The sequence below is a fragment of the Micromesistius poutassou genome, assembly GCF_964030765.1.
Source record: "Micromesistius poutassou genome assembly, chromosome: 10".
NCBI lineage: Eukaryota > Metazoa > Chordata > Actinopteri > Gadiformes > Gadidae > Micromesistius > Micromesistius poutassou.
Window position 1 is genome coordinate 12,342,371 of NC_140280.1, and position 19,544 is coordinate 12,361,914.

Here is a 19,544-nt window from a genome sequence, read left to right on the forward strand (position 1 = left end):
CTACTGGTAGAAAGGCCTAGTGTAAAAAGCGAAGTCTGAACTGAAGCTGGGTCGCTGGTTTTAGTATAGTACTGGTGCACCCCCTCTAATCTCAGATGCACCCCAAGTCATTTTGTTCTGGAACCGGGCCTGACTGGGCATCATTTAATTTCCAACAAACGTGATACCATTATGCTAATTTAAGCTTTGCTGCCATGAATTTGGAAGTCACTTTAATCTAAACAATTGTTTAAACAAGTACAGTCAGTAATTTCACATTGGAAAACCATAACCATAACCATTGATGTATATTTTGAAAATATTTTCGGTTATGAAAAATTGAACCGAAAAGAGGGAGTAAGTTAGTGAATAAGTTCCTTTCAGAAAAATTAAAGCTAATTGTTCCACTGTTAATTAATTGAGTTTTTGGGACACTTAGAACAACTCATTAAACAAATCATGAAGCTGTGTTAATTTCTAGTCTGACATACAATCAGATAGGACTTTTTGAGGACACATAATATATATATTTGGCCAGTACATTTATTTTTACCTCAAATGTGATTGTGATTGTCTGTTTGATTTCAAACAAGTGACCACTGACTTGACAATCTTGATGTTGGCATATATTGTTTAGTATGTTGATATTGTATCCAAGATACATGAATCACCAAACTAAATAAAATAAAATAGAATCACCCATACAAATCTCACTCTCTCTGCATCTGTTTGTCTGTCTGGAGCAAATATTTTGATAGTCGTCACCGCCAACGTCACACTTTCACTGCGGAAATAGGAAATCTAAAATCTAGTTCCATCATCATAAAACGCTTCTCAATTCATAAAACTTTATGTACAGAATATTAATGCTGGTTCATGTTCACGCAAGTGTACACCGATGCGAAATAGAGCCGTTCAATCGTTAAGTAAAAACACCTTTTAAATGATATGATGTCCTTCAAAGTCATAACCACTACCATTGCTAACATTTCCCACAAAGCTAATACGTTTATACATTTACTCTGAAAGTGTCAAACCGGAAATGGTTGTCATATTTCGGGCAGCCTCACGCCCTTATCTCATAGCTGAGCTGGCTGTTTTTAGTGCACTTGCTCTTCCAACCCCTTGACGTCTTTGCCTTAGTGGTACCGGTGACTTAAAGCGAATATCTACAGAGAAGTAGTGGAGAGCCCACTCCTACTCACCATTCATTTAAAATCTAACGACAGAGTTTAAAACTTTGCCTCTTCGACGCCATGGATCCCACCAGCCAAGGTAAAGGAATATAGCCTTTAAGCTAATAATAGCTAGCCAATCCACAGCGCTAGCTCTGCTTGCTACTTCAACTAACACACACGTATCGACTTGATTAAAATAAAATAGATTAGGGATCTAAAGAGCGGTGTAAATGTCATGATTAGGGTTTAGGTCGTGGGCTTCTGAAGCTATATGAGTCTAGTCGTGTTCAAGACTTATGCAAACAAACTTGATTTATCGTGACATATCAAGTTCGTCATTTACTTAACTTGGTTTTAATTTATGCTGAGGATCCACTGCGCGTAACAAGGGCCTGGCGCCACACGAAGCTCTGCTGGTCAATGTCAGGACAAGAGTATCGTGTTGTTGTCATTATTCACTCCCTGTTTATAGGCCAGGAGTGCAGGGTTACAAACCCATGTGTTAAATCCTCTCAGTGCCTGGGAAAGTCGCAATGCTGGAAGTGACTTGGTTGGTGTGCTTTTGTTCGTTTCGTGTTGAGAAGGTTCAGTAAACGAATGGTTTCAATCGTGACTTTACTTAAAGAGTATGCGAGCATATATGTAACTGACATGTCCCGATAATTTGCTTTGTTGCTTCTGAAAGAGGATCATTGATGTTGTCATGTTAAATATTACGCATGTGTACGAAACCATGAGATTAATATTTGCATAGATGCAACCACAATAACTGCTACAGTATTAGTTTTTGTGAAACACTTCACGAAGACAATTGCAAAGGGATTTTTGTCTTCAACTCTAATGAGTTGCTAAGATTACGACATATTACATTTCCTTTCCCTCAGCAGAACGCACCAAGATATAGGGCCTATCTCTGGTATAGGGGCTTGGGGATTTGAGCTACTTTTCCCTGCCATGTATATGACAACATTAAATAAGGCTATTTCTGTCTGGATAAATTCATATATTTCGAAAATTTACTTTGAAGTTGTATAATGCAGGCTTGCCTATATGTTAATGATGTATTTAGGCTGGCCTCGATTCCGAGGTAAAGGTTCATTCAACACCAGACATTATATGAGATGCCACTGCTATGTGGATGAGCAGATGTCCTGATGCCATCTGTGTATACCTAGGAGGTGTGGTTGCCTGCCAACTCCTTAACGGATATCATCTCTCTGTTTACCACACCTCCAACTTAATACTGCCTTCTTGAGCTTATGCGAAATAAATTATGGAATATCATCCAATTAATGTATGATGTCATTACTTGATTTTACATGCCTAATACTCATCTGATGTACATGTCCCTCCTATGTAGTTGCTTCTTCGCTTTGGCACAATTCCTTAACTTTCTCTGCTTCACTTCTACAAAGACTATTCAATTGAGTCTTTATTTTCATCTGGGGAGAAATCAGATTTTAAGATTATGTCTTATACACATAAGAAATCGGTAATGGTGGCCTAAGACTAGGATCTCTCCTTTTATGAAGTCAACCATTTTCTTCAGTCAACTGAGACCATGTTTGCACAGGAGCTCTGTCGAACTCCAGCATGGATTCAGAGCTGGACTGCTGCACTTATAGATTTGATTTCGACATGACATGGCCTCTTCATTTTTCCTATCTAGTCGATACACATAATGCTGTGTTCCAAGATCGGTTTACGATCTGTTCAATCTATGCAGGAGGTTGTGTCAACTCAACAGCCTGCAACACCTCCAAAATATTTTCTCTCTAGCCAATGCACTGTTCTAGGTAACTCTATATGTCACTGGTGTCATTTACTACAGGACCTAGAGTTCTGAAACCAACCAACATCATTTATATATTCAATAATAAGCAAAAAACATGTGGGTACAACACGCATGTCCGGTGAGGCCATACCCAGACTGCACTCTTGAGGTGGGCTGGCTCACATCGTCATTGAGTCACAGTGTTTAGCCAGTGGGACACAATCTGGGAACAATGGAAAGAAAATGGGCTACATCCATAATTCTGGGGTTAGGCTTAAAGGGTATAAAGCTCATAAAGCTCTGTAAGAAATCACAAAAATCTTATTGAAATGGGACTTGAAACCACCGCCTTCCGTTTCCTTAAACGTATTGGCATACAATAGCCGACGGAAATAATGAATGGCCTAAGTAGTGCATTAACAAAAATGGCCAGTTCTGTAAATTGTCTTCCGCCTTCAAGAGTGTTTCCTGTGTTAATTGTCCTGGCTGACGTGTAAGAGTGGTGAGTGTAATATGAGTGAGGTACTCTGTTCACCACTCACTAATGGATACTTTCGCTTACCTTCTCCGGCCCTCAACACTTTGTCTGTGGTTGTATGTTTGTGGTTATGCCATTTTATCACAGACAGGCTAATTGTGTGCTCTTATTCTGCCCGCTGTTTCTATGTTCACCCTCATCTTACTAATTGATTTGTTGAATTTCTCTCACTTTGTTTCTTACCTCTACTCTATATCTCTCCCCCCCCCCTCTTTGATCCAACCTTTTCTCCTCTCCATCAGATATCAACCTGAACTCTCCCAACAAGGGCCTTGTGGTGGATCAGCCAGAGAGCATGTCTGAGCTGCCTGTAGAGGGGGCTGTGGTGAACTCTGCCAGCCCTCTGCCCCCTGGGCTGACGGAGGAGGAGGCAGTGGATCTGCAGATTGAGCTCATCAAGGTAGGCCTTCTGAGTCACTGGGCTCTTCCGAGCATTGCCCATCCCTCCACCCCCCCCCACCCCCCCCCTGTGTTTCCTCCCAGTGGCTAACAGCTAGTACACTGTTTGTTTGAAAGCAAATCAGGAAGTTGGATAAGGATCCCAGTAGTCACTCTTATTATCTGTAAAATGTGGGTTATCATTGAAAATGTATACATGATAAAGAATTATTAGGATTGCGTGCTAGGTCTGTTCGTTGGCATGTTTGTCTTGATTGGCAGGTTGTGCTGGTCTGGAGCTTTCAGCCCTGCCCCAGTTTCACCTGTTCCTGTTTGGCCCCTTACAATACCAGTACACCAGCCTTTTATTGACGCCTTACCCCTCCACCACCCTAACCCCTCTGCCCCCTCCCCCCTACCTCCACCACCCTTTCTTGTGTCTGTGTGGTCGCCAGGTGGAGGAGGAGATCAGCACTCTGAGGCAGGTGTTGTCGGCCAAAGAGAAGCACGCCGCTGAGCTGAAGAGGAAGCTGGGCCTGAACCCGCTCAACGAGCTCAAGCAGAACCTCACCAAGAGCTGGCAAGACGTCCAGGCATCCAATGCGTACGTAGCCCACCGCACGGCCCTCTTTGGAGCAGCCTTAATGCAAAGCACTCAAAGCATTTTGTGTTCAGCAGGTGTGTGGTATGCTCCCGTTGTCATAGGCCCGGAGTCACCACTGTCGCCACATCTGGGTCAAGTCATTGACACAAATTGAACTTCTGCTCATAGGAAATGTCAGTCAGCCTGTGACTTTTGTATTTTCATAATTTGGGTAGAGGTTGTTCTCTGTACTGACTATACAGAAAAACACTGTAGCAGGTGATAAACAGCACTGCCATTGTGGAGTACCCTATCAGAGTTGTAATAATTTAAAAGGTATGTATGTACTAGAAATACAATTACAATCAAGGTTAAAGACAAGAGGATCAATCGGAAGGTACAAACAGGACCACGCTAAAAATATATTATTCATTATAATCATATCAATTGTTCATGCAAACGTACAGGGATAAGCAATATAATTCAAACTTTGATTTGCACCAATATTTGAAACCATTAAACAACCCAAATAGGACTATTTGCCTAGAGAGTCAGTTCAGTCAGTTTATCTTAAGTGCCACATGGCATGCTGAGTCTGTCCCTCCCCATCTGTTGTAGCTATGTGAACACCACAGAGAAACTAAGCAACTGGAACCAAAGACTGACCGGCTCAGATCTGTGAGTGTGTGTGTTGTGTGCAGCTTGCCCACCCTGTATGTATGTGTCTGTGCTTTTGTGCTGCTAACTCCTAGTGTTACTTAATGGCCTCTAACCCACAAGCATACACACACACTGCGATGAGCAGAATATCAGACGTTGTCCTCTCCAAGGTCTGATTTCTACTCCTCCATGTCAATCACTCTTTCCCTTCTCCCCCTCGCTCTCACCTAACCTCTATGTTTGAGCTCTCCTCTCCTCCTGGGGCTCGGTATTTGACAGGCTTCTTAGAGGGATATGTTTCCTCGGTCTAGTCTCTCTCTCAAGGCCTCATTCATGCCCAGGGCCTCTAAACCAAAACACAGTTGTTTACCTTCTGAATGACTGATTTGTGCCTAAAGAAACATTATATTGTAGTTCCATGTGGAACTGAAAAGGCAGACCTTGCAACGCGAAAGGAAACTAGCATGAAATTGTATGCCAGATGCTGGGATGATATTAATGCATGTGTAACATTTTTGTTAGGTAGAGGAGACTTTTAATGTTAAGACATGCATGGCAGGCCTTGGTTTTTCAATAATCAATAATGTTGAGCTACAGTTGGACCCTAAAAAAAACAGGAATTTAACCTGTGCTCCATCTGGGCCTTATGGCTGCACTATGTTGATGGTTTGGACTTTTCCCTGGTCATGGAATGACACTGACATGGGTGACAAAGCCATTTTCTTGTCTTTTCAATGTCTTTTATCTATTCCGCTATCTTTCCTTTCTTACCGTCCCCCCCACTTTGTATCACTCATCATTCTGTTTTTTGCTGTTTATGTTACCGTTTCACATTTTTTACCTTTTTTTTAGGTCAGTCTTTTTTGTTTTTGTATTGCACCATTTCCCGCTGGATCCTTTTCCTCTCAGGCTCTTCTCCTTCCTATGTTCAGTCCCTCTTCTTCCAACTCCCAGTTCCAGGGGTCACAGGGGTTACTGTTTTTGGTTTGTGGAGCGTAGTTCTCTCTGTAAGCACACTTCCCCTCTGCTCTTCTGACTGGCAGCTTTCTTCAAAAACCAGAACTGAAAAGTACCATTAATTTTCTTCATCGTCAACAGACTTCCGCTCTGCTGTTAGATTGGCTTTGGAAAGTAAATTTTAACAATAGGGAAGCCATTTCAACACTTGAACAGCAAAAGCGTTCACCATACGTGTAGGCATTTTGCATGATTATAGAATCAATCCACAATTAATATAAAGGCTAGAAAATGGTTTTGTTAAAGTTTGAGAGCTATCATCCTGATTGGTTGGTACACACTGACTCCTTTACCTGCCTGCTGCTTGACAAACTGCCCTGACTTGTTGAGTGGAATGAGAAGAGGAATGAGAAGAAGGCGGACAGGCAGACGGTCGGAAAGAGAGGGTAGACCGGATAGGAGACTGGTCTGCTACAAATCGTTGGCCTTTTGCTGAGTCACAAGGCATGAGACAGATGATCAGAGAGCCAGAGAAAAATAACAGGCAGAAATACAGACAATAGAAGTATTAAAATAAACCCATGACTAATGAGCATGTTGTCAGGATGAATACAGCTCATGTGCAGATATCTCTCTCACGCTCGCTCTCTGTGTGAGTGAGCATAAACAAGGTGCGTTCCTTGCTGTTTGAATAGTGGTGATTGATCACCTGTTTTGGTCACCATTATGGATTACTAATTCAGGAGAGCCTGTTTAAAAATAATGCTTATATTTCAGTCAAGTTACCATACTAGTAGACAAGGGTTTTCTATTGGACAGACCGACGGTTGCTTACAGTAGGTCCTGTCTGCTGGAGATCCACGTGTATTCTATGAGTGTGATTACAATGTGTTCCCAGTTGGCCCCAGTGCCCGGCCTAGCTGGCCCACTGTCTGCATGACCTCACTGTGTGTGTCTTTGAGGAGCATTGTTCTGGTGCCTACAGCAAGCCGAATGATGGATCCTTCCAAGGGACAAAGTAGAATAGTGTAAAGTTACATCCTTAGGCTAAACGGGTGTATAATTGACATTGGCAATAAGGTGTGTGTGTGTGTGAGTGAGAAAGATATGAGTGTTCAGTAAAGGGCAACCCTTCTGTTGTAGATTTGGGATAAGGTGTGTGTGTGTGGGGGAGGCGATCTATGTTATGGATGGAATTATAAAATGTTTTGACCTGCACCTTAAAACCTTGGTCTCACTGATCTCCAACACTGTAGGCTGCTGTCGGGGCTGTCTTATTTAAGTACAAGGCTGCCAAAGAAATGTGCCTCATGATAACCTCCTTCTCCCATATTCTTGAATATGATAGGATGTACAAGCATGTATTTTTATCATTGATGATTTTGATGTATAAAGTGTATATTGTATTATTGGTGAATTGGATAGTGTGTATAAAACTGTATTATTGGTGAATTGTTCATGGTTGCAACTTACACCCTGGATATTCCTGGTTGTCAATATTTTCTGGGTCCTGCTAATGGACTGAATAATTCAATTCATGACTTTCCGGATGACCGCATCACTATTTCTTTGCTAGTGGAGGCGTATTGGAATCGTATTGCCTAGATGTAGTCTAATGGTGGGGTCAAGCTTAGCTAGCAAGCTGGGGTAGCTTGCATCTACCTTGCCCTGGCACAAGCAGTCCATGTTGCCATTAAATTACACACCACAGCATATCTCCAAAGAGGGAATTAATGTCCCCCCGTTTAGTACTAACAAGCAACCCAGTCTGTAATCGATTGCACTTTAATGTGTGTGTGTGTGTGTCAAGGATATTGTGTCATTCTCCTACTGTTGTGCCCTTAGATATCTGTCTGCTTCAGCCACTTTGGATGACATTGCCCATTCGGAAGCGTGAGTTGACTCCTTTACCAAATATGCTCTTTTTTTTTTTTTTTTTTGTGAATGAAGCTGCTGTCTGAATTGCGTTTCTAGTTTAAGTGTTGGAGGAAAGTTGCCTGTTGGTGTGTGTCTATAGGAACTTATGTGCTCCTCATTAAAGGCTATCATATAATTCACAAAGTATATATTTAAGTAAGTATATAAGTATTATAAAAATGCTTGCAGAAATGTAATATGCAAGTGTGGGCTTGCATACTTCTCTCCATGAGAAATACAAGTGAACTCATACGTATAATGGACATGTAACAGGTGTATTACACACTTGGTGTTCTTGTTCATTCATGAACAAGGGTTTTCCCAGGAAATCTATCATATTTATTCCAGAGCTGTATGCTACGGCATCTAAAATAGGTTGCATCCGTGATCCAATTATCTCTTGCTTGCTTGATCTTCCTAAGGCCTGCTGTAACGTTGACACCAAACAGCCACACCCTGATCACAGCCAAGCCAGTGCCTTATAGTGTCTCAAGCCTGCTCAGACAGGCTTCTCAGGCTAGGCTGGTTGCCTCCAACCCAATCAGCTAGAAGCGTGTTTTGGCTTTTGACTAAACAAGGTCTTATCACGACGACAAGGGTGAATTGCTATCGTTTACGTTTGTGACGAGTCGCACTCTTAAGCAGAGCAGCAAAAAGCCAAATACTCTTCAGCAGATTCGGCACAACATTCAATTTGATGATTGGTAATGGATGTTTTAATGAAGCCAGGAAACGCACTATGGTCCTTTTTTAAGATGGTTACAATATTATTTTCTATTTAGAGGAGTTTGTGCTTTTTATTCTGGGCGTTTTCTAAAGCGCCATTAATGCATCCAGTGCTGTACAAACAGGGAATTGGAACACATTCTGTGCTTGAAAAGGTGTTTTCTGGACTGCCTATGTATCAGCTTGGACGGTGTGTTGTGTCTGTCTACTACTAACCCTTTAAAGCTGGGGCTGCAGCCTTCCTCTGGCTTGGAGTTGGAGCCCTTACCAAAAAACAAGCCTTAACCCGTTTTTTGTTGTTTGTTGTGGTAGAAGCTGTTTGGTTTAACATCTCCCCTTTTTACTTTTCATACCTTTTGATGCACATGCATGTGTGCCATGCTATTTCGGTACTCACTCGTCCTCTCTCTGCTTTCTTCCTTGCGTTAGGTATAAGAAGACTCAGGAGACCCTATCCCAAGCCAGCATCAAGACCACTGCAGCTTTCTCCACCATGGGCACCGCTCTCAGCCGGAAACTGGGAGACATGAGGTATGATGAAATAAACTCCCAGAGCCCAATCCGAAATGGATGGCGTTTGCCACGTCCTTAGCCAGAACCCATTCCAAACACATTGTCAAATATGATAATGTGCCCCCACCACCACCGCCAGCGCCACCGCCAGCAGCAGCACCACCACCACCAGTGAAACTGGGGTGGTTGTAATTCTAATTGTGAGGGTAGATGTAGTTGTAGCGTGATGCCGCTTGTAGTGACGTATTGCTGTGACAAACCCACTAATCTCATCGGTTACTCTGTGCTTGTTAAACTAACCAAAACGAACCTGTTAGTCTGCAGGACCGGTGACTGACCCTTGTTATGCAGCTAGAGATATTATCTTCTCACCTCACATGAGTTGACAACCACAACACGTGCCTACAACTCAACTAAGGAACGAGCAGTAGCATTTTGGTCGCTAGATTTATTTTAAGGTTGTAAGAGTAAACGAGCACCAACATGTAACCCATGGCACGCCAGCCCTTTCTGTCACGGCCATAACTTGGAAGACGTTGTCCAATATAATAATATTGTCGACTAAAAACAAAAAGCATGGAATAATGCAGCAAGCACTTAAAAACATTGAGTACATAAGCCATTGTGTGGTGATCATGAGACATAGCTTCCTGCTGATAATACTGCTTTGTAATTTGGTTGTGTGCAGATAATATGTAGGCCTACTTAAGAGAGGTCTACATATTATCCAGTGTTGAACAATACAGCATAATAGACACATTAAGGCAAATAGTAGGACTACTACTTGTTTCTGACTGATTAAATGATGCATGCATTATTAGGAGTCCCGAGTCACAAGTGTCTTGCAGAAGTTACTATAGTACTAGTGCAGATATATCATAAATCTTGAATTAGGTAGACTATAGACTAAATACTGAAGGGCTGAATTATTCAGAACATTTGGTAATGCAAATTACCATAAACTTTTTGAGACTTTAATTAATTGGATCATTAAAACGCTTATTATTTCCCCTATTAACAACGGGACTCTTTAAACTTCCATCTCAATCTCTTAACACAAGCAGGACACTTGCATGCTTATGGCTCTAACACCCGATCCTCCCTGTTTAACCTCTCCTGTTACCTCTCACTGCCCCTGCTTACTGTATCTCTTTCCATTGTGTTCAATCGCTGCAGAGCGCTACCTTTCGCTAATTCCTTCGGGTAAGGCTAACCTCTGAAACTCTACATTTACAGATATTCATATCTTGAACCAGATAAAACTCTTCATTGTTTATTTCTAAGAGTCCATTTAGTTTCCTTTTTGGTGGCGGTAATGTGCTCCACACTGAGGAACACACTGAGGATCCTGCTGGGGTCCTGGGAAAGGGTTTTCAAATGATTGTGTGCCACACATGACTTGTTTTGCATCGCTTTGCTACGTCGGTTTGCGGCAGGAACAGTATTTGACAGCAAGCTGTTATTTCAATAAATAAAAAGACTTTTTGCACAGACTCGGGAGAGGGCCAACATTGCGAGTGCATCAGGGCCTCCCGTGTCTGTATTGGGAGTTAAACTACATTGAACTACACAGATAAAGTTCAATAAAATTCTTTGAAAACCTCATTCCCAGTACCCCAACAGAAGCTTCACTGTGTGGACTGCCGCTTTCATTGAGTTAAAAGACCTATTCAGGCAATCTCCTTTTTTACATGTTGTTTTAGAACTGTCTTTGATTACAAAAGTTATATCCCAAACACCAACAGCTATTAGAATGCTAGGAATGTATGTTATGTGCTTTATTTAGTTGGGCGGACTATTAACATTGTAGAGACAGGGGTTAAATATTTGAATACTGCCAGTCGGTTTGCATAATGGCATTAGACAAATGTCTAATGTCTAAAAGGCGGAAATCATTGAGTTTGTTCTCTTTTGTCAAAAAATGGAAGACATGGTTGGCCATAAATATTAAGTCCAACTCTTTCCACCCTCCAACCTGCGCTGTGTGAGTGTGTTGTGTGCGTGTGTTGATTTGTGCCATGCCTGTTTTGCTTTTTAACACTTACCCTTCTTTGTCCCTCTTCTTTAATGCACACAAAGTAGCAACTATTCCATTCGCCACTCAATAAGTATGCCCGCTATGAGGTAAAGTAACATGCAGATCTGCTGCCCTGTCTTGTGTACGCCTGCCATTGTCAATATGCTGTAGAAATGGGCTGCTCTGCTGCTAGACTGGTGTCCCATCGAAACATTGATCCTGGGAACAGTAATAATTGCTCCAAAAATCTCCAGGAGCAAGTCTTTTTTTTATTGCAAGTAGTATTTACTATGTGTAGTAAATACTTATTTACTGTGTGTTAAATATAAATGAACATGTAATAGTCCTCCACTCTGTTATGAAACAGTGCTGTAGCTGTAGGATGGTTACAACAACCTGGATTGTATATGCTTTGGTCTCAGGAAAGGTTCTGCTAGTCACAGGTCCTTCTGCTTTCCTGTACTCAACAACCAATGTGTTTTAATGTCCTGTGAAATAAGTAGTAGAAATCTAGAGTAGAGTAATTTTTCAGTAATTTTCTGCCTTTGACCTATAGTAATGCTTGTTTGTTATTTATTTAACCTTCCATTCACTTGTTGTTATTGTTATTATTATTATTATTATTAGCTTATAGCATTGAATTTTGTTTCAGCTTTTTTATTTTTATTTGGACTAGATGGATATTTGTGTGCACAAACCCAATAGTTGACCTGGGTCTTTGAGGAATAGCAATCAATCAATAGTATTTCTGTGAATCTAAAGTAATCTGTTCTGCAGGAACTCGACCACGTTCAAGTCATTTGAAGACCGAGTGGAGAACCTCAAGGTACACACACACACACACACACACACACACACACACACACACACACACACACACACACACACACACACACACACACACACACACACACACACACACACACACACACACTAACTTCAAGCTTCTTAAAGGTGACATATTATGATGTTTTTCCTACATGTTAACATAGTATGAGTTTCAGAAAACATATTTTTGAAGCTGTTTTCTGGAAATAGCTTTTAGGAAAAAAAAAATCTTGCCTACCGCTATTCCCCTCTGTTTCAGGCCCCGTCCACACGGGCGAAACCGATCCGTTTTCCTTTGATGCGGTTCAGGAATATCTCCGTAAAGACGGATTAATTGTGAAACCGCATCGAGCTGTAGAAAAGCTGTAGTACACATTCCAGGCCCATAAGGGTCGCTGCTTCTGCTATAGAACTACAGCAAAAAATAGAAGAAGAGGCGAGCATGCGTATAAAGCCTGCGCGCTGTTTATAAACATTCAGTCCGAAGGTAGCGCTGCGAGGTGGATCTAAATAGATTTGGTGTATGGGTCTGTCCATAATCCTTTTTTAGCTTCTTCTGTTAGCGGAGCAACATTAAATATTGCCCTAGCAACCCAACAAGGGACATTATCTGCTGCAGAATCATCACAAGCATGTAGTCCGGCATCATTGTTGTTGTCGTTCTGAGACGCCGCAGGCTTAAGAGCTCATAGGCTGGAGGCTCGAGGGGTGGGGCGATGACGTCATCGTTTGCGTTTCAGGAGTCCACACGAATCCTAACACGAAACCGCATAGGTCCGTTTTTATTTGAATCCACCCTCGGAGGTGGATTACAAATGAGCTGTCAGAGTGAACCATGAAGGAGAAAGTGATTGTTGCCGTTTGCGGACTCCCGGAGCTCTATATCTATATAATATATAGGTATCTATATAATATATCTAATATATCAAGTAAAGACTCATAGTGACTCATATCTCGGTCATGGTTGAGAAGGAATTGGGGGAAAGGACCTTTGACTGTCTGAAGTCCAGATTGAACTGCGACATGGAGAAAGGGATCGTACTCCCGGAGCTGAGCTCCGGCGGCGGAGCTCCGGAACTCCCTGCCAGGCAGACACATGACAAACTGACATTTAGACCTCTATTTTTGTATGGAATCTCCCTGCTTCTCTGCCCAACGCCTGTCCGCTGTTCCACAAAAGGGCATATTTATGCTCTGATGGGAGGGGGATGGGGAAGTGGGTGGAAATATTCAGATGTGCCTTATTCCTACGTCAGAGTAGGTGCCAAAACTGACTCGCTCATCTGGAAAACTGTAGGCGGGGTACTTTCAGAAATGAATATCTCACTCAAAAAAGCATGTACAGACTTATTTCAAAGTTTGTATGCATGTGGCAGCACCAGACACCCAAAACGACACCCCACATCCCAGAAATACAGTTGTTTTCATAATAGGTCACCTTTAGCCTTGAAGTTCCACCATTGCTTTACGTGTGCGTGTCTATATTTTGTATCCAGTTCAGTACTCTTCCTAATGTTGCCCTCCCGGCCATTTTATTCCTTCAGTACAAGGTCGTCGGGCCCAAAGGAAACGGAGAAGCCGGCTCCCCCAACAACTCCAACCCCACTCAGGACAACGCGCCTTTCTGAGCACCCCCACACTCGCCCCCCCCCCCCCACACACACACTTCTCTAGCACCCCTAAACCCCCCTCCTCTCTACCAGAGACTGTGCTGTCATCACCCCGCATCATTGGTCCCAAAACGACCTCTGACCCTTCAGCCGATCACCTGATCTGCCTTTCCACCAATCAGCGGACCCAAGCTCTGTGAATGACCAGGTTGGTTGGCGGGAAGGGACAGAGTAGGTAGGGATGATCTACCGTCATCACACCGTCGGTTCCTTTGCCTCCATGAGTAATGTGTAATATATATATATATATATATATATATATATAGCACAACGGCCACCCTGTCGTTAAGCCTCTTCCTCAGTCTACATGTTCAATGCTTCGGCCTCTTTCACCAGTCTGCCAACACTCCACCCTGTTGCTCTCCTGCTCCATTAGCAGAACCAGGTTGTTAGTGTTGTACTATACAATATCAATCCCTATTTCAGGACGTCAGTTTTCTTTTTTTTTCCAAGCCTATTGGTTAAAGTTAGCCCAATTGTCATTCAGCTCTGCTGTAACTTTATTTCTCACGCAGAGAAATGCAAAATAATCAATTTGCCGATTGCAGCCCATCAAATTCTTCTGTGCTATTCTTTCTTTCACCATTATTTGCCAAGAAGGCAGGTTGTTTGTGTGCTTTCAGTGTCTCCGTGTGAGAACCATACATCCTCATGCACACAAGCAGTGACCCCCACCCCCCTTGCTACATGCATGTGCATAGCTCATCTCAGCTGCCCACCATTAACCATTGAGGACCCAGGTCTGCGCTCTAAACCACATAATGTAAAAATATAGTATGATAAACCTTAAACCATTTTGTATTCTAAACTATTTTACACTGCTTTGCATAATGTTTTTACATAACTTTTATCTACATGTATAAATCTATATAAATAAACTATATTGTAAACAATGCTGCCAGCTGCCCCTAACCAGGGTGGCGGTGCAGAGGTGAAAAATACATGGGCTGTATAACTAAACACTAACTGTGCGTTGGACAAACAGGAACTAGAATCATCTCAGTAGAAAGTTCCTCCAGGAACACGGAATTCTATAGCAAGCAGCTTGGCTGACTTAATCGATCGTCTAAGTCCACATTTTAGAAACTGGTCCAAATATCATTAACAATCTGCAGTTACTTTCTATAGCCACCGGGAGGCTGCGTTGATGCCAAGCTAAGACCAGCTAGGGGCACTTGCTGTAAATATGCAGTGCTGTATGGAAACCTCTGTTTGCAGGTCACAGTCGCGCTGTCACGTGGTCCTCTACGGTTAGCTGTTCTACAAGGAGCTTTCGCTGGACCTTGACTGCAGGCCGTCTTCTGTTCTTGTATCACAACGTGAGCAGAGTCATGCTGTGTTTTCACCACCCACTGAATGTAACCACTTCTGTTGGCCTTTCCAACATCCAACACGTCATCTCTTCTCATCACTCAGCTGGGATACTGTTATATACATGTAATAGGTTGGGACTGTTTCTGCTTTTCAGGATATGGGGGGTGGGGAGGGGGGTTGCCTAAAAAATAATTTGCCACACCTAAAACTTATCTGAAAAAGTTCTTGCTGCCATAAAAATAATTTAATATGAGGCCACAGCTGACACACTAGCAAGCACTTACTAGAATTCACATCTGAATAGGTGCACACTATGTCCATGTGTGATGCCAAACAAGTCACTTAATGAAAATATTTGCCAATGTTGGTCGTGCCTTTGTGCACTTGCAATGTGTCAATGTGCAAACATGCACCCACTAATCCTTATTGTACAAAAATGTAAAACAAAAAATATAGTAACCGAAAAGGTGGAAAATGTTATGGAAACACTGTCACTGTCTTTTCTTTTAACATGAAGTAAAAAAGATTGTAAAATAGTTGTATATTCACAACCTTTCTGAGGTAAACATCGCAATCAGATGAACCAGGCTTAAGAACAGAGTATAATTTCACATTACTGGTTAGCCGAGTACGAGAAGCCAAACACTGACATCAACTCTGGCTTCCGAGTTTTCTAGATAACTGCCTCAGAAATGTTCTCTCTGGATCATAATCCAGGGTTTATTTTTGTTCTTTCATTTGCGTTGATTCATTTTGCTAGAAGTTCTGTCTGTTGGATGATGTGATCAGAAGTGTTTCCTTTCTGGTGAAGAGAAGTGAATGAAGGGGTTAGGATTTTGTATAAGTTTCGCTATTGGTAACATTTTTGCTTGTATTTAAATACCTGTTACAAACTGCTCTTTTCTTTCTTCGGACTGATTTTAATATCCCTCTTTTCACAGACTGATTAGTGTAAGCACCTTGATTCTTATTTTTCATTCAAACAGGCAGGGAGAAAAAGCCTGCACTGCAAGGAATTTAGTTATCCCTGTCTTTGTTATTAAATGCATTATAGGTCTCCTAACTTCTCTCAAGATGGGGCTTGAATTAAGGTTTTGAACACGGGTGAAACACCATTGCAAAGCAATTAATTATGCTTTTCCCTGGATTGGTTTTCCTCTCAGCTGTCGATGTTTAGCATTGTAAAGGGTGCATACAATTGGCTAAGATCAGCATTTTTTCTGCAGTGTAGCAAAGGTGGTAAATCTAAGGGGGGTTACGGTAAAATGCTCAAGTACAATAGTAGTATTTTGGGTGCCAATGAGAAGCTATTGCTGTTTAGTACTATAGCTTTATTTAGCTCTGGAGCCTAGCGAATTGAGAATATTAAAAGGGATCAGCGTTGAATGACTGCTGGATTTATTTACAATGTTTTGTTTTGTCTAATGTTTGGCTATCAATAAAGCATTCCTTTAAATGATGAGTCGTTTGGTTCGTGGTTGACTACAGCTGTGTATAGTGGAGACATGTTTTAGTAGCTGAACTAGTTAGGAAATAAGCACTCCTCAGTTGTAGGGCTATTTTGTTAGGTAGCATCATGGGTAGGCCTATTTTGTAGTGGCACAGAACCAAATTATTCCGTTAAAATGACGAAAAGCACTCCGTATAGGACAGAGGTGCATCAGTTAGAACACTGGATGAATTTTTCTATTAAATTGGTGGAAGTGCTGAAGGCCAGTAGGGTGTGCTCGTCTCCAGCCTGTCGTATCCCCGAGGACCAAGGACGGAGACTGTCCGGTAAAAGAGCACTTTCAGATGAGACATCAAATCAAGTCCTGACTCACCCATCCATAGGCGAGTTCTCCAACGATTGTTCTTAGGCTTTATTATTCTCTACTAACATTGGGACCCTACTTCTTCCACAATTTTTGCGCGCTATCATTTCATCTTTCAAAAGAATTTCAGTATGATTTATACTTTCATCGAGAGATTTCGTTTATGACTTTGTACAGAAATGTATACCTTCGTACGCGATTCAAAAGGTGAGTTCCCTGACCGGGAATCGAACCCGGGCCGCGGCGGTGAGAGCGCCGAATCCTAACCACTAGACCACCAGGGACCATACGTGTGGTGGTAGACACAACATAATATATATACATTTTTTGTTTGTTATGAACATTAACATTAACACATAATAGTTTGAGTTAGCAGGGAATCTCAATAAATTATAATACAATTGAATAAAGGGCGTCCGCTAGCAAGCACAAAGCTGTCTCTTGTTCGCTTAATTTACTGGGCCTACAACACGAAGAACGGTTGATTCCGGATAATCTAATTGGTGGGTTCGCTTCGGTCCGCCTCTTTAATGCTGACGTCACACCCGCTATATATTCCCCTAAACAGTGGCGTATCCGTACAGATCCAGAACGGTATCCTAGACATTGGAGGGTTATATCTACCCAACACTTAGTTTCAAATGGGCCCCGTCGCCTAGCGTTAACTGCCCCCAGCCTGGCCGACTGAGTTGTATTGGGTTCTACTGACCATCGAGCACATCTGTGTCTCCGACGTTACAAGGTATGGTTTGGTCCATGAGGGGATCATAGCGTATGTTGTGGTCAATGCTGCTGCGCTAACTTCAGCAGCTAATGCTAGCGCTGCTGCCCTAGTTCAAGTGCTATGTTTACATGAATGTGAAATGCAAATTTATATCTTGCCATGCTTTAGATAACCGCAGGCTATCTATTGTGTAGCAGTTGTATCTGAGTAATGCCGTAGGGTATGATGTTTTGGAGATGCTTCCTTTGTCGCAGTCAAATGTCAACAACTGACGTCATTTTTTCTTTTCGAAGATGTTTTGATGAATGTTGTGTACGTGTGCATACAATGTCACTGCATTAAAAGATGCACAATGCAAGTCTTTTTTTTATGATCAATTTTTTATTTGTTTTTTCAATCAATGCAAGTCTTTAAGTTACCTTCTTTATTCGTCCATTTTCTACAGGTTTCCACCAAGTACGTTTAAACCAACAACGGTAGGATGGCAGCTATTCCAGCCGGCGGTTCTCTCGTGGCGACCACCGACTACTACCGAAGTAGGTATCAGTGAAAAGGCTCAGTCACTCAAGAACTGAGTCATTTTTAGGGCTGATTTTGTTGTGGTAAGGTCTCGTCAGTCTTACCAGAACATATTTGGTCTCACCTTAGATGCGCTCACATTCTGTGGATCCTAGTCTATAAAGGATGCTGGTGTATCACTAAAGCACGCCTCATAACGGATAATGACAAAAGAAATGACAAAAATATTTCTCCTTTTGGGTCTCAATGATTTCATATTCTGTCATGTTGGTCTCTCAGGGCGCATTGGCTCTACGTCTAGTAGCAGCTCCTGTGGCAGTTCGGAGTACACCGGAGAGGTCATCCCCCACCACCCAGGTCAGTGTCCCCCAACCGTCCTTAAGATGGCCTTAAATAACCTCTGGTCTGCTTCCGTTAATTATTACTCGTTGCTGAATGTAATATTACTCGATATTTAATGTTCTCCTGTACGTTGACTAGATATTGACTGTAATGTCCTCCTGTAGTATGACTAGATATTGAGTGTCTAGCGAGGTGTGGCGGAGGGAGAGGGCCGTGGGTGAGATTCGAGCTGCTGGTTTCTGTCCCTCCAGGTCTTCCTAAGCAGGACTCAGGACACTGGTGGTCAAGCTTCTTTTTCACGAAGCAGACTCCAGCAGGGATGACCACGCTGGCTGAGGAAGCGCAGAACAAGTGAGTCCCATATGAATCATTGCGTGCACTCGCATAGTTGGAGAGCTGCATCCACCATACATGTAGTCATTCAGCTGTTGCCACAACAGCCTCTTGCACGTAGCATCATTTTGTCCCTATTCATTTTATATCCTTAACCATTGTACTATAGCCTGGCTGGTGCGACCATCAAGATTCCCCTCTCTCCTATCAGGGCTGGGGTCCCAGGGATCGTGACAAATGGTCAGATTACCTGTGTTGCCAAGGAGATGGTGGTTCAGCGGCAGCTGAGTGAGTGCAGTGAGACCGCAACACCCACCTCACCCTGAGCCTGTGGGGGGAACGTACCAACGCTAGGCGACGTCACGGTGTCCCGTTTTAAGACCCATGTTTTTTTTTTTAATTTTTGTATTTTTATCACATTTGGACCGGCTGCCATAGGTTGTTGTCCTTGTTTTTTCAAGGAAAGAAAATAACAAAAAAAAAGATGTAACTAATCCGTGATTACTAAAATATGGTTGGTTTGACCTCTGCACCGTCTTCTTTGTTATACAGTGGTGCCACACTTGATGTCATGCAGGCATACGCAACATAGTGCATACCAGCACACTGCATTTGTTATACATTTTTCACTTTGTTACCCTGTGACTGTATACGTGTAATAAAGTAGACTCTTGCAGCCTATGTTCTTGTGTATGGGGTTTGTATTTGTACGTAGGGCTAGTTCATCCCTCACCATTACCTCTGTAAGGTCTGGTACTTCAAATGACCTGACCGGCAGCA

At 42.4% G+C, this 19,544-nt stretch overlaps 2 protein-coding genes and 1 non-coding gene across 5 annotated transcripts; 2 read left to right on the forward strand and 1 right to left on the reverse strand.

Moving 5' to 3' along the window:
- The first annotated feature begins 1,077 nt into the window (after nt 1-1,077).
- Nucleotides 1,078-16,494, forward strand: tpd52l2b (tpd52 like 2b). 3 transcript variants are annotated; one of them, XM_084473794.1, is made up of 8 exons: nt 1,078-1,254; nt 3,712-3,869; nt 4,303-4,451; nt 5,049-5,108; nt 7,893-7,940; nt 9,120-9,221; nt 11,998-12,046; nt 13,593-16,494. In XM_084473794.1, exons 1-8 carry the CDS (start codon nt 1,236-1,238, stop codon nt 13,674-13,676), a joined length of 669 nt encoding a protein of 222 aa, XP_084329920.1. In that variant the 5' UTR covers nt 1,078-1,235; the 3' UTR covers nt 13,677-16,494. The 3 variants fall into 3 exon arrangements, with proteins under 3 accessions (XP_084329920.1, XP_084329921.1, XP_084329922.1); XM_084473795.1 differs by lacking the exon at nt 5,049-5,108; XM_084473796.1 differs by lacking the exons at nt 5,049-5,108; nt 7,893-7,940.
- Nucleotides 16,495-17,058: 564 nt separating this feature from the next.
- Nucleotides 17,059-17,130, reverse strand: AC3HAE_024895 (transfer RNA glutamic acid (anticodon CUC)). The gene has a single exon. It is a non-coding gene; the product is annotated as a tRNA-Glu (tRNA).
- A 297-nt stretch (nt 17,131-17,427) lies between these two features.
- Nucleotides 17,428-19,445, forward strand: ppdpfb (pancreatic progenitor cell differentiation and proliferation factor b). The gene is made up of 5 exons (XM_084473815.1): nt 17,428-17,588; nt 18,016-18,106; nt 18,369-18,446; nt 18,683-18,782; nt 18,976-19,445. The coding sequence occupies exons 2-5, from the start codon at nt 18,052-18,054 to the stop codon at nt 19,088-19,090; spliced, it is 348 nt and encodes a 115-aa protein (XP_084329941.1). The 5' UTR covers nt 17,428-17,588; nt 18,016-18,051; the 3' UTR covers nt 19,091-19,445.
- The last annotated feature ends 99 nt before the right edge of the window (nt 19,446-19,544 follow it).

Bases quoted from the DNA above. Each gene is read 5' to 3' on its own strand.
- tpd52l2b (XM_084473794.1), top strand. The intron at 3,870-4,302 runs GTAGGCCTTCTG...TGTGGTCGCCAG, and splicing joins TGCAGATTGAGCTCATCAAG to GTGGAGGAGGAGATCAGCAC. The intron at 12,047-13,592 runs GTACACACACAC...TTATTCCTTCAG, and splicing joins ACCGAGTGGAGAACCTCAAG to TACAAGGTCGTCGGGCCCAA.
- ppdpfb (XM_084473815.1), top strand. From the start codon at position 18,052: ATGGCAGCTATTCCAGCCGGCGGTTCTCTCGTGGCGACCACCGACTAC. The intron at 18,107-18,368 runs GTAGGTATCAGT...TTGGTCTCTCAG, and splicing joins GACCACCGACTACTACCGAA to GGCGCATTGGCTCTACGTCT. The intron at 18,447-18,682 runs GTCAGTGTCCCC...CTGTCCCTCCAG, and splicing joins GGTCATCCCCCACCACCCAG to GTCTTCCTAAGCAGGACTCA.